This window comes from Seriola lalandi, unplaced genomic scaffold (genome assembly GCF_002814215.2).
Source record: "Seriola lalandi dorsalis isolate HSWRI2012SDOR001 ecotype SW California unplaced genomic scaffold, Sedor1 jcf7180002054333, whole genome shotgun sequence".
Classification (NCBI taxonomy): domain Eukaryota; kingdom Metazoa; phylum Chordata; class Actinopteri; order Carangiformes; family Carangidae; genus Seriola; species Seriola lalandi.
The window spans coordinates 477664-490643 of record NW_019524886.1 but is presented as its reverse complement, the minus strand read 5'-3'; the positions used below and the strand labels follow the sequence as shown (position 1 = coordinate 490643).

The 12980-nt window shown below is 40.6% G+C and overlaps 1 protein-coding gene across 3 annotated transcripts in view; it reads left to right on the top strand.

The window, feature by feature from the left end:
• Positions 1-12980, top strand: part of macrod1 (mono-ADP ribosylhydrolase 1) — a 109526-nt gene that overhangs the window by 2677 nt on the left and 93869 nt on the right. For all 3 annotated transcript variants that reach the window (XM_087174261.1, XM_023407345.2, XM_023407344.2), the window contains exon 3: positions 244-351. In XM_087174261.1, coding sequence (XP_087030387.1) covers positions 244-351 — 108 coding nt within the window. The remainder of the gene's footprint in view (positions 1-243; positions 352-12980) is intronic.

The following is a 12980-nucleotide window of genomic DNA, read 5'->3' as shown; positions in this document are numbered from 1 at the left end:
ATCTGCGTTACGAAGCCGCTAATAACACACTGTTACGATGAAAACACATTTGTTTTGACATTTATGAGCACTGTGACATTTTTTTCCTCTCAATGTGAGCAACAATGTTAAGTGCTGTCATTTTCGGTGCGCTTCCTGAAATTCCTGCGCTTATATTTTAAGGGATTTAAAAAAACGAAAACAAAAAAAATATATAAACAACACCACTAAGAAACAAGATTTGTGTGTGTCTCTCATTATCAGGTGGTTCTGAGCCAAACCAATATCAGAGGAATGAAAAGTTGGACCAGAAGATTTCTGTCTACACCGGCGACATCACCAAGCTGGAGATTGATGCCATTGTTAATGCAGGTATGTGTGTGTGTGTGTGTGTGTGTGTGTGTGTGTGTGTGTGTGTGTGTGTGTAAATGAGTGAGTGTTTGTTTTCAGTCATCTAACATGGTCACTAGCGATCCATTTCCTCCTCCTGATAAAATAAAATGAAAAATCACATAAAGAATAATTTTATTTCATTTATTTCATCTGTTTGCAACAAAGTTAATAGTATTCAGCAGGGAAAAAAAGAGACTCATGCACAAGAACAAAATGAGGAAGAAAGCCATCCAGTTGGAAATATGAGAAAGGATTAGGGATTTAAAAGCTTGGAGCTAAACTGAGCGCAGCCTCCAGTCCGTTTGTGCAGTGATGTGCATGTACTGTACATAAATTTAGCACAAAGCACCTATGAGGGCGGTTTGTGCTGTGATGGTTGGTATGATGTTTTCTCAGTGTGTGGGAGGGACAGCTGCAAGCTTTTGTATGCTCACTAACATACTGTGAAGTTTTCTTTAAACTAATGTACGTACTGTACAGAAGAACAAAAGACCAACAGAATGGTTGAGAATCAAATGGACTGCTGACTGGCTCCTTGGAAAAATCAGAAGAAGGCTAAGCAACACGAAAACAGAGCTGGTGTTTATGTGATGTCTCAGTACTAAACAGATTATCGACAGACTCCTTCGAAACTGAACAATATAAAATATGACAGTTAAACTGATGTGACTTTTAAAGACCCACACCAACTCCATAGGTTAAATCTAGTCATAGCTGCTGGTGTTTTGTGAAGGCAGAAACTGGTCATAGTTTTATTTGGGTACTACATTAGATGCAATTTACTATACTACAGGCAAAAAATAAATGATTTGGACGTAGTAGTTTATGGGTTGTTAAGGGTCACACCAAACACATTGTTTTTGTCCTGTTTATGTTGTATTGCCTAGCCATTTGTTCTGGGACACTAAATCTGTTACTACAAAAGAGACCTCTGATTTGTTGCATTAACTGGCTAGTGTGGCAACTAACAAGTATTTAAATCATCTGTCAACCTGTTGATTATTTTTTTCCCAACGAATCAGTTTATTGTTATAGTCTGTTAAATGTCAAATAACAGCGAACAATTACCATCGCAAGTTTTCAGAACTAAAAGGTTCAAATCCCAAAGATATTCAGACAAACCAGATATTTGTTTTGGGCTTTCCATAGACAAACCAATGTAATACTGATTAGTTAAATAATACATCTAAGAAACTGTAATTTCAACATAACCGTCATAACTGAGGTAAATAACAATGACAAGCCTATAGCCAATATCTATAAAAAGCTAATAATTGCAAGATATGTGCAGTGTTAGTCTAAGCTTAATACATCTTGATTCAAGGAGTCATGTAGTCTTAATAGAAAATTTATCTATTATCATCCTGTTAAAAACTTTTTTCTAAATGGATGTTTTGCTTATATTACTAATTTCCTCCGATAAGTTATTGTTGTTTTCCAGCAGCTACAAGTAAGATTAGAGTTTTTCTACTGACCATTAGATGGAGCCAGAAGTCAGTTCATTCAATGAAGACTTTTTCCCACAAGGCTGTTTGGGCATTTGGGGGAAATTTAATCGGTGTCTTGGCACAGGCGCTGCATCAGGAGAGAGTGAGGCAGGCCAGCACGCCTAAATGATGCTTGATGATGAGGCTTTAGCAGAAAATGATAGATTTTTATTGGCAGCTGACTGTCAGCAGGTGTATGCTGTGCCAGCATCCAGTGAATATGCTGATCGTTGACTCTCATTTATGACATTACTGCTTGTGTCTGTGTGCTTGCAAGCATTCATGCATTCATCTGCCTACAAATCTCGAAGTAATTATGTGTCTATATCCAGTTAGTAATTGTAATTTGTCTCTGCGTGGCTGTACACGAAGACTTTGTCTTAGGATGTTTGTGTGTTTTACAACAGCTTTTACAGAGTCGCACGATGCAAAGTAGCCTGGAATTAACAAGAGGAAACAGCTAGTAAAGTGTCATTTACCAGAGAGGACGAGGCAAGGTGAGGGAGGGAGACTGAAAAACACAACAGTGCCAGAGGAAACATGACTGAGAGACGGAGCGTGAGAGTCAGTACACCGGCTGACAAAAAGCGAGGGCAGATTCTGGAGGAGTGAAAAGAAGAAGATAAAAGAGAGGCGGGGAGAGGACACAGGCTAGTATTTAAATCTCGGACTGCATTGCCATGGCAACAAGCAGGTACAGGGTACCCACAAAGGAGTTTTGGGCAGCAGAGTCGGATCATCCTTCCCTGTCTGACTGATTGGCTGGCTAGCTGACTGTGTCCATGGTCATTTTGTTGACTAAGCGGCTGACCTTTTCATTCGATGACTAACTGAACTTACTGATTGACTAAGAGGCTTTTGAGAGATGTCAGTCGCTCTTAAAGAGATATGAGGTTAAAATATAAAGAGGGCAGCAAACAGACATTGAGGGACAAAAGAACAAATATAAACGAGATGCTTAGTTACCTTCATGTAGAAAGTTAATCATAAACCTGTTCTCTTGTTGCAGATCCAGCAGCAAAGCTTTAAGCATCACAGAGCAGCCAAACCAGTGCCTGTGGTTTTTGACATGTGGAGGGGAGTGTTGTGGATTTTTTCTGGCTGCTCTGAAAGGCCTTGAAGCATCAGTTAGCCCCTAAGGCAGCAAACATTCAATTGAAGCCAACTGTGGCCAATTATACGCTATACTGGCAGACTGGTAGGCAGGTTGGGGGGGGGGGGGGGGTGGGGGTGGGGGGGCTTCCTGGCCTGGCTGGTGGTGAGCAATTGACTGCAGACACACGAGAACACACACATGGACGCATACAGAGATGCACACACACTTCTATGTGTGGATATATTGTAGCTACAGATGTAGATGCACCGGGGGGCCAGGTGGAAACTTGGTTTTGTGCTGCTCCACCCTCTTTCTTCCTCCCCTCCTTCTTTCCTTTCCTCACTCAGAACTCATTGATCAGGTAAGCAGGGCGTTGCAGGGAGGCTGGGCGCGCGCTGTTTGTCGTTTGTGTCGCTCTCAATAAAGATTGGATTTACAGTAACTCTCCACTCCTCCTCCTTCTCCTCCTCTTCTCCTCCCCCCCCCCTCCGCCTCCCTCCCTCCTTCCTTCCACACTTTTACAGCTCCTGGCTCCTGCCCACTCCTATAAAACACTACAAACATAAAAACCCACAAGCACTTAAGAGCCGTCCTGGTGAGGGGGCGGGGGGCAGAAACATCCTCGTCTTTACACCCCTCAATCACTCCGTCCGGAGAAGGAGAGAGAGATGGAGGGGAGGATATATTGTCTCTGATGGGCTAGCTGATTAAGATGGATTGCACAATGAAATGTCGTTGGAGTGATGAGTTCTTGGAGTGTGTGTGTGTGTGTGTGTGTGTGTGTGTGTGTGTGTGTGTGTGTGTGTGTGTGTGTGTGTGTGGATACGACGTCTCAGCAACTAACTTTGCATTAAAACCTTTTTTCAAATTGATTAAATGCAAATTTGCTTAGCTCTACTGAGCTGCATTTTCACTCGCTAAAGTTTTATTCCTTATTTCCATTCCAGCTCTTACTTTCAGTCGCCGTAGTGTTTATCGTGTCTGACATTAAATGCCATTTATTTTTGGCCTACCTTGGTCTCTGCATAGAATTGGAATTTAATTGAAAAAGATTTAAAAACTAGACTGATAAGTCCTCCCAGTATTTTTGTGTAATGTCCTTTTTTCAGTGGAGCTGAGTGTGTGAGAGTAAATGCAGCGACAGAGTAGGCTGATAAATCTTTCAGGCTAGACTATAAAAAACTGTCCCTAAAATTAAGCCATGCACCGTCAAGTGATAAAGAATATTCTGGTCCTATCTCAGTCTTTAGAGCTGAACCACTTGTCATCGTCACAATTTTTTGCTTGCTGAGAATCTGTGTGTGTGTGTGTGTGTGTGTGTGTGTGTGTGTGTGTGTGTGTGTGTGTGTATGTGTGTGTGTGTGTGTCTATATACAGGCCTATGAGTGTGTGTCACACCTTTGCACATGTGTTTAGATGTATTGACAAGATTACATACGTATGTCTGCATGTGTACACCTGTGCACAGCTGCACCTGCTTGTGCCAGAAACAGGCAGCACACATAATCCTGACTGTGACTGTGTGTGTGTGCAGTATGTCTGGTGAGGTGGTGCATTAGTGCTGTATGTTTGTGTGTGTCTCGTGTGCAGGTGTCCTATCGTGTGTGTGTGTGTGTGTGTGTGTGTGTGTGTGTGTGTGTGTGTGTGTGTGTGTGTGTGTGTGTGTGTGTGTGTGTGTGTGTGTGTGTGTGTGTGTGTGTGTGTGTGTGTGCGTGTGTGCGTGCATGAGATAGGGTCTCCCAGGTTTTCCTCTGCAGGTCAGAGATAAAGCTGTTGGTTGGCACTGGAAACCCACTCACTGTAGCGACAGCTGAGAGATACAAGATTAGAGCCAATAGTTTTCCTGGCCCGCAGGTGACAGGCAGGATGAGCGAGAGAGAGAGCGTCTATAGACTCTACTGTAACGTCAACACAGATAAGAAAGAAAGAAAGATAGAAAGAAAACACTGATGGATGGATGAGGAGATGGATAGCAAGGACAGTAGGTTGACAGACAGGAAGGTAAAAAAAGATCAGAAAGTCAGTAAGCAGGTGAAGGGCAACAACACTTGATGTCTCACCTGCAAATTCCACAACATATGTCATGTTACCATCAGAGTGGCGTCACTGTGACGTAGGTTTTTAAAAATGAACATGCGCATTTCTTCACAGAAGTCTGTTAATTACACGTACAAACGAGCCGGTTATTATCGAACAACAGACTCGAAAAGATGAGTGATATTGATGAAAGCCTCAAGCTCATCTTTAATGATAATAAAAGTTTGCATGTGCACTCGTTCAGAAGAAAGACGGAGATCAGAAGCAGACTCAGCTCAAAGTCAAATGACAGCATCAAGTAGCACAAATCAAGCTTGGGATCAATATAAGAAGCAGAGGACGGCCAAAACAACAGCCAAACTCGTTACAAATATTACATTTGCTGTGTGAAATAGTGCATCTGCTTTTTTCCCCAGAAGATTAATGATTTATTTCTTAATAGTGCGTAGGTTTTTTTTTTTTTTTTTTTAGAGCTGCAACAATTAGTCGAATGACAGAAAATTAACCAGCAACTGTTTTGAACGATTTACTAATTTTTTGATTAGTCATCTCTAAGAGTCACTTGAATTTCCTGCATCTACACTGTTGGTTGGACAAAACAAGCAAATTGAAGCCATCACTCTGGTTGCTAAGAAATTCTGAATGACATATTTTTCACTATTTTTCAACATTTCATAGACCAAACGATTACAGGATGAATCAAGAAAGTAATTGGGAGATTAATCATCAATGAAAATTTGTTAGTTGGTGCCCTAATTTTTGATGACGTTAGTGTAAGGTTGCATGTTTTCATTATAAAGCCTGATATGGTCGTCAGTTGACATTATCGTACTTTGGGTAAAACGTGAAGATAAACTCATCTGAAACAAATTAATTAACAAAAGCTTTGTTTGAAAAATATGTCTCATCTTAAATCGAAATAATCAGTACAGCAGAACCTTTCTAATATCAACTTAATTTTTTATTATTACAATGCTTTGTATGAGGATGGATGCATGCGTAGTCATCAATAATTAAACATCAGTGTTTTTTGAGCTTGGATGCTTCCATCGGGTACAATATAAATTCAACCCAGCGGTGGAGCATCTTTTATTGATTCCAGTCCATGGCAGATGATGGCCGATAGCTGCAGTGGGGCAGGTTGTGGGGCTTGGGGGTTATAGAGGATGAAGGGACTGGGGTGTTGGGAAGGCATGGATGACTGGACTCAGACAGACAAGCAGACAGGCAGAAGGACATCGGCTGGAAGGGTGAGAGGGATGTGCTCAGTGATCCTGTTTGGTGATTTCAAGAGGATAAAATAGGCGAACCCTTGGCTCTGCAGGTAGAGCCCCTTACAAGAGCATTACCCTACGCTGGCACAGCGTCACACTCCTTCTGCAAGGCTTCACTGATTCTTAGCTGGCTTTGTCAATGGGGCTTAGTGCCGTGCTTAGCGCCGAAATCAGCCTGGCAGAAATCCCTGCTTTCGCCATGCTGCTAAAGTGTGTATGGAAGATTGTCAGGCCTGACTTGTTGTTTTAAATTGCTTCAGAGCGGCTAAAATTATTTCTCAGATTTCACCTGAGCTGCATTTTCCTCATTTGACCAGAGTAATAGGGAACATACAGCGGGAATATTTGCATGCTTAACCACTTTATAAGGGATTTTCCAGCATCAGACCAAGGATTAAGTGATTTTTTTTCTCAGATCTATTTTAAATGCCACAGTATCTACTCCAGTTTTTAAGCTGTTGATAGTCTGTTTGTTTTAAGTATGTACATCATGTTTCTGTTATTAGAGGATAATCAAGTTGTAGCCAGCTGTAGCATTTTTTTTGCTTGAGGAATTAATGTTTTCAAGGCAACATTTCATCTGTAGATGCCACTTTGTCATCAAGTCATTTATCTGAGGTGTCTTGCCTGAGGTATCTGAGGCAAGTTGTTGTGATCCACCCAGCCTCTGTGGTAGAACCAGAGGTCTGAGGAGGTGATGGAAAGCCCAGAACAGAGACTCCTCCTGCTGCTGAGGTCCCACAGGCTCCGTACTGTGTGCTCTCTGTCTCTCCCTTTGCTGCAGTTACCATGCATCTACCCTAGAGCCCTTGTCAACTTCTCTTAGGACAGGCTCATATTACAAGATGCAAAATGTCACACCAAGTTTTCTTTTTCAGACAAATATTTTACATGTGTGTGTCTAAGAAGCATCAAAACAGATCAAATAAAATGGGCCAGAGTGCACTTATGTGTGTGTGCTTTGATGTATTAGTGGTTCTTAAATTAAAATAAAAGATAAATGAAAGTCTTCTTCTTCCTCTCAGCCCACCTTTCATCTTCATTAAAAATTAATTTAGCTAGAGTTGTATTGTTTATTCAAACATAAAATCAGTTCTTCTGATGATGTTATGAAGCAGAACATGTCACAGATCCCTCATGAACTGCACTCTTTCTCCCTGCTGTAGTAACTACTTCCATAGCTCCAGTTCCTATAGTAGTATCCCCACTGCACTGACTGTGTTTTGTGAAGCAGCGCTAATGGACACGTTCTCACAATATGCCCATCAACTGTCAGTACATGCAAGCACTTACAGAGGCAAACTGGCATTACTGAAGCAGCCACAGTTTCAGAGCCCTGTCACGGCCACAACTCTACTCCACCAACTACTAAACAGGACAAAAAGTACAGTGGTGAGCATCAAGCAGAGAGCGCCAAATGGAGACGTTAACATGTTTTTTTAGTGGAAAGAGGATTTGCTGTGCAGAAGCCAATAAAAGAATGTGAGGGGAAAATCCATCAGAGTAAGTCTGATCTGTATGGATTTTAATCAGTGAGGTCAACAGTAAGCAGGGGTAGTGATAGGCACGGTCGAAGGCGTGGCCTTATATATGTGGTGTACCACAAAGAATACTGAAGGTTTATACAACAAAATCACGTGTTCCTGTGCAGGTAGATATTTTTTGTTGGCTGTTTTTTGTGTTGATTTAGACGACTCTCAAATTGATAACATTTCCATTATCTTATAGAAGGGCTGCTACTCAACTTTTTTCACTATTGATTAATCTGCCAAGTGCTATCTTAATTAATTGATGACTCATTGAGTTGATAACATGTCAGAAACAAGTTCCCAGAGCCCATGGTCCTGTTGGCAGTGGACACAAGTTAAAACAAAGTTCTCTTTGTCCAAAGGGAAAAACAACTTCCCTTACTGGGTGGTCAGCACTGGTGAAAGAAATACTGAGATCTTTCACTTGAGTAAAAGTAGCAACACCACACTGTAAAAATACTACACTAAGTAAAATAATTATCAACTGAAAAATGTAGTTAAAATATCAAAAGTAAAAGAATTCATTAGGTAGCAGAACGATCTGTCATAGTGTTATATCATTGTATAAAATTGGATTATTATTATTACTGATTCATTAATATGTTAGCAGCATTGAAATGCTGTTGCTGGGTGAGGTGAAGCTGATTTAATTACTTTATATAATATTGTGAATCTCAATCTTAGTTTTTGGAAGTTGATCTTTTTTTTATGTAAAAGATGATATTTAAAGTAAATTGTAACTCCTGCTGTCAAATTAATGCATTGGAGTTTAAAACAAAAAAGAAATGCTTCATGACATGTAGTGCAGTAAAAGGAAATGCAGCATGATAAAGTACCTCAAAACTGTACTAAAATACAGTACTTGACTCAGTTATATTTCACTGCTGGTGATCAATCGTAACATGCAAACAGAGCAATAGAGTAGACAGGCATTTTACAAAACAAAAAGAGGCAGACAAATGGGCACAACAGACAGGTGAGAACAGGATGGCTGGATAATGAGGGAAAATACCTTTCAAATGTTATTCCTATTTGGACTATTTTTGCTTGAAAATTACTTAAATGAGTAAATGCTTATCAAAACTGCTGCTGATTCATTTTTTATTCAATTGACTGAAAATGAATCCAAAATTTGAGTCCAAAATTTTAAAGCTTGAAAATGCTTCAGGATGGATTTAGGCATTAGGTCAGAACCACTGGGTGTCATCTTTGATTTACAGCCACAGAGAGACAGACGCTGTAAGCACAGCAGCTACGGTCTCAATAACAAATGTTCTTTAATATATATTTTTCTTCTGAAGGTGAAGACTGGACGTTATGGAAGGTGTGTATATTAAAGGTTTCTTTATGGACCTGTTGATGTGAAATTGAAAATTAAATTTAGATCTTTAATGTTAGTAGAGTAGCTTGTCACAAAGGAGACACGGTTGCTGTAATTACCGTGGTCCCTGTACAGTAATATTGCTCCTGGAGACAGCTATATTTAAGCTGTCGTAGTTTCTCCACATATTTGTTTTGAGGATTTTCAATAAATCTTCCTTATGATTTAAAAATACCTATCATATGAATAGGAAATTACTCTAACACACCCTCTTAAAGTGGATTGTTTTTGATGGTAAAGTAAATGAAAGGCTGCAGGCGTATTTAATATCTTGAAGACTTTAGATGATCTGAGCCCTATTACTGTAAAGAATCAGTCTATGTGCTTTATATTCACTTTAGAAGTAGCTTTTAAACTGTATTGTGACTTACATTTTGTTTTATGTTCAGCTGTAGATTTCTGCAAGTTTTTTCTAGTCTCTCGACTTTTATAAGGTTTGCTTACATCCACACGGCTGACCCTCGTCTTTTTATAGCTTAAATCTAGATGATTGTATCTCATACTTTTCATCGTGGCGCTGAAGTCGTGTTGTTATGTCCTCTCTGTCATCTTGTATCTGTGTCTTTGCCATGGGCGAATTTTGGAGGCTGCAGTGGCTATGCGAATTGGCTGCCGCATGAATTTAGACATTGCTGCTGCTCTACTTTTCCAGTCCAGATCTGTCCGAGTTAATTACGGTACAACTGTCAGAAAGACCACTTTACTGGTCATTTGGGTAGCGACATTAATGGTCTCTGTGTACGGAAAATTTTGAGCTTTCAAGGTTCAGTGCCACCGAGTTTCCGCGGGATGCTCCAATGTCCAGTTTGTGTCTCAATTTGAGTGCGGAGATGGCAGAAAAGGTTCACTGCTGGCTTGTGCATCTCCAGAGTTTCGTCTTCTCCCCTCCCCCCCATCTCTCTCTCTCTCTTCCATTTAGACATCATCGCAGGGCTGTGACCTCAGAGGAGTGAGACATTGGCATTAGACAAACGGGCTTCAGTTTACAGCTTCAGATTGATTTACACCCTGACACTGAGAAGTTAACATACCCTTGGAGAGTTAATCCCTAATGTTGTCCGGGTCAGTAAATAAGCGGAGAAAGAAAAGCCAAACTGAAGGAGTTTGCAGAAAGGCTCATTCGTGCTAATTATTTCTCTCCCACCCCTCCCTTGTTAAAAGCTTTCCCACCCCTCCAATCAATCGCCACTTTAGCAAGCAGGAAGGGATGGAGGAAGTGCGAGCCTCATTAGGCTGATTGGGCCGATGTGGGAGATGGAAAGAGATCGAGTGAATGAGGGAGTAAAAGAGAAAAGGAGTCAGCTTGATCATCAGCACTTGGCCCATCAGAGCTTCTGTTATCAAGACAAGTGCTGCGTTTAAACGTGTTTTGCAGAGTTGTGACCCCTGGTGGGCTCGGAGATGATCTTCTGATGGTACCTGGGCTCCATTGATAGAGTCAGATAGTTTTCCCTTTCTTTAGTAAAGTTGAAGATCACCGGTATTAAAGCTGATGCACAGAAGGTAAATTTCACAAGAATGATTGAAGGTTTAAAGTCTTAGCATGCTTCAAACAAAGGTTGTGCAGTATGTAATCTGACCATGTGTACAAGCAGAGGTGTGTGTTCCTCTTCTTAATGGCCACACTCTTGCGAGGCGAAAAGCCTGCCATCATAGCTTCTTTATGGCTACATCCCACTGCCCGCCTGAACTCTGTCCAAGAAGTAAATGGCGTTGTACAAATGTGCGCTGCAGATTTCATATCAGCTCCTGAACTCCAAGATGCACACTGCAGGTGAAGAAAAGCTCATAAGTGTAGTTGAGCGGTGAGATTTCTGAGGCCAACAAGCTCAGAAAAGAAAGAATAACATGGATTTTCAATTCAATTCAATTCAGTTTTATTTGTATAGCGCCATGTCTTAACCAACATTATCTCAAGGCACTTTACAAGGTTAGGTCAAGACCTCACAATATTATAGAGAGAAACCCAACAGTTCTCACAATGAGCAAGCACTTGGCGACAGTGGCGAGGAACAACTTCCTTTTAACAGGAAGAAACCTTCAGCAGAACTGGACTCTGGGATGGGAGAGAGAGGGGGAGAGAAAGAAAAAGAAAAGAGAGATTAGAAAGCATATACTTCAGCTCTGATTCAACTCCACCTGAGAAAAGCTGTTACTATCACTCAAAATATTACTTATTAATTTATGAAATCATAATCTTTAGCATATATGTAAGTATTAATACATTAGCAGCAATAAACAGGTTCAAAGTCAGGTTTGATGAACACAAACCACAATTACCTGACCACCACTATTTGTTTCTGTTACAGTTATCATACATTGTTTTCATTAATAATAACCTTTGCTTAATTTTTCTTTTGAATAATCAGTTTTTGTTTATGATCATGTTTATTTTTCCGAAGACAACCCTTCTTGTGTGCTCTGTGTATGCCTGGTCTTAAAAAGCGGAGAATTTATCCCTGTAAAAACTGCATGACCCCAGTAAATCTAGAAGCATATAATCAACCTATGTCAACATATGTTCTCCTGTTATTTATGTGATCCTCCCATAAATGCATATGCAATGAGGGGAGATGCGCACCTTGCAAACACTTGCACTAATGACATGTGTCACCGGCCTGCTGTGACTTTTTGATAAATACAGCACATATGTTTTGGGCAGAATGCATCTTATCTGTGCCTGAAGAACTGATGCGACAGGCTCAGTAAATGTGGCAGTGCGTCTGTTGCATGTCGTTGTTGTCTTGACACAATAAGTAAATGGACACAATTGGCGTTAAGTGTGTACATGTTCGGATAGTGCACCCTTGATGGTACTTGGATTGAAGTAGTTATGTGAAGAATGAGACTCCTCTGCACACCTGGCCAGTTAAGTCAGGTATCAGTCAATTTATAGATCCCATTTATAAAGGGATTTAAAAGTGGTGATAGCAGGGGGAGACCTAACAGTTTAGTAGCGGCAATGGAAAAGTGGCTGAATGGTGGAATGGCGACGGTGCATTGATCTGAGGAGATCAGAGATGTAAGCCGGTGCAAGTTCATGCAGTGCTTTACAAAATAAATGATCTTAAAAGGTGCTAATAGTTGATCTGACAGGCGCTCTGTTGGAATGATTCTGAGGCCACTTCGCATTCAGTATGGTTAACTTAATGTGACCAGGGCTATTGATGTTGTATAAAGCAAGTCCACTGAGGTTCTGCCAGTGTCACAATAATGTGGAGATTGTAAAACAGCCAGCTGTCAAACTTGTATGTCTTTCCTCGTGTCGGGCAGAGCTCACTTAATGCACTCCTTAGTATAGCTATAATCGTTTGCATCCCCAGTTCTTTATGACAATAATAGTGTGCTGCCTGCCCTTTTTTTCAAATATTGCTTTTAGTGCCAGACAAGTAATCAGTCTAGCATCAAGGCTTTGGCTGAGCATCCAACGTCCTCGTCTCCTTGGCTGCTCAGGTCGAATACTTGAGCAGTTCCAAAAAAACACACATTAAGTACGGCCACAATCACCTAATAAATGGCTTTTTTTAATGAGTTTATCAACCTTTGATGATTGATGTTTTTCATTTAGACTTTTGACATTTAAATTCAACCAAGTTTCACTGAACCGGCTGTGCAAATAATTTTGACGAGAACTGAGACACACAAAACGGAATGAGAAAAAATTAGATATGGAAATTAAAAGCACATTGGGGGAAGATTATCCTCATTGCAGACAGTGTTATTTGAATAATAAAGTATAATGCAGCCTGACAAAGCCTCCATTTTCTCTCATCTTTGTAATCATAGCTTAGTGAACAAAGTACA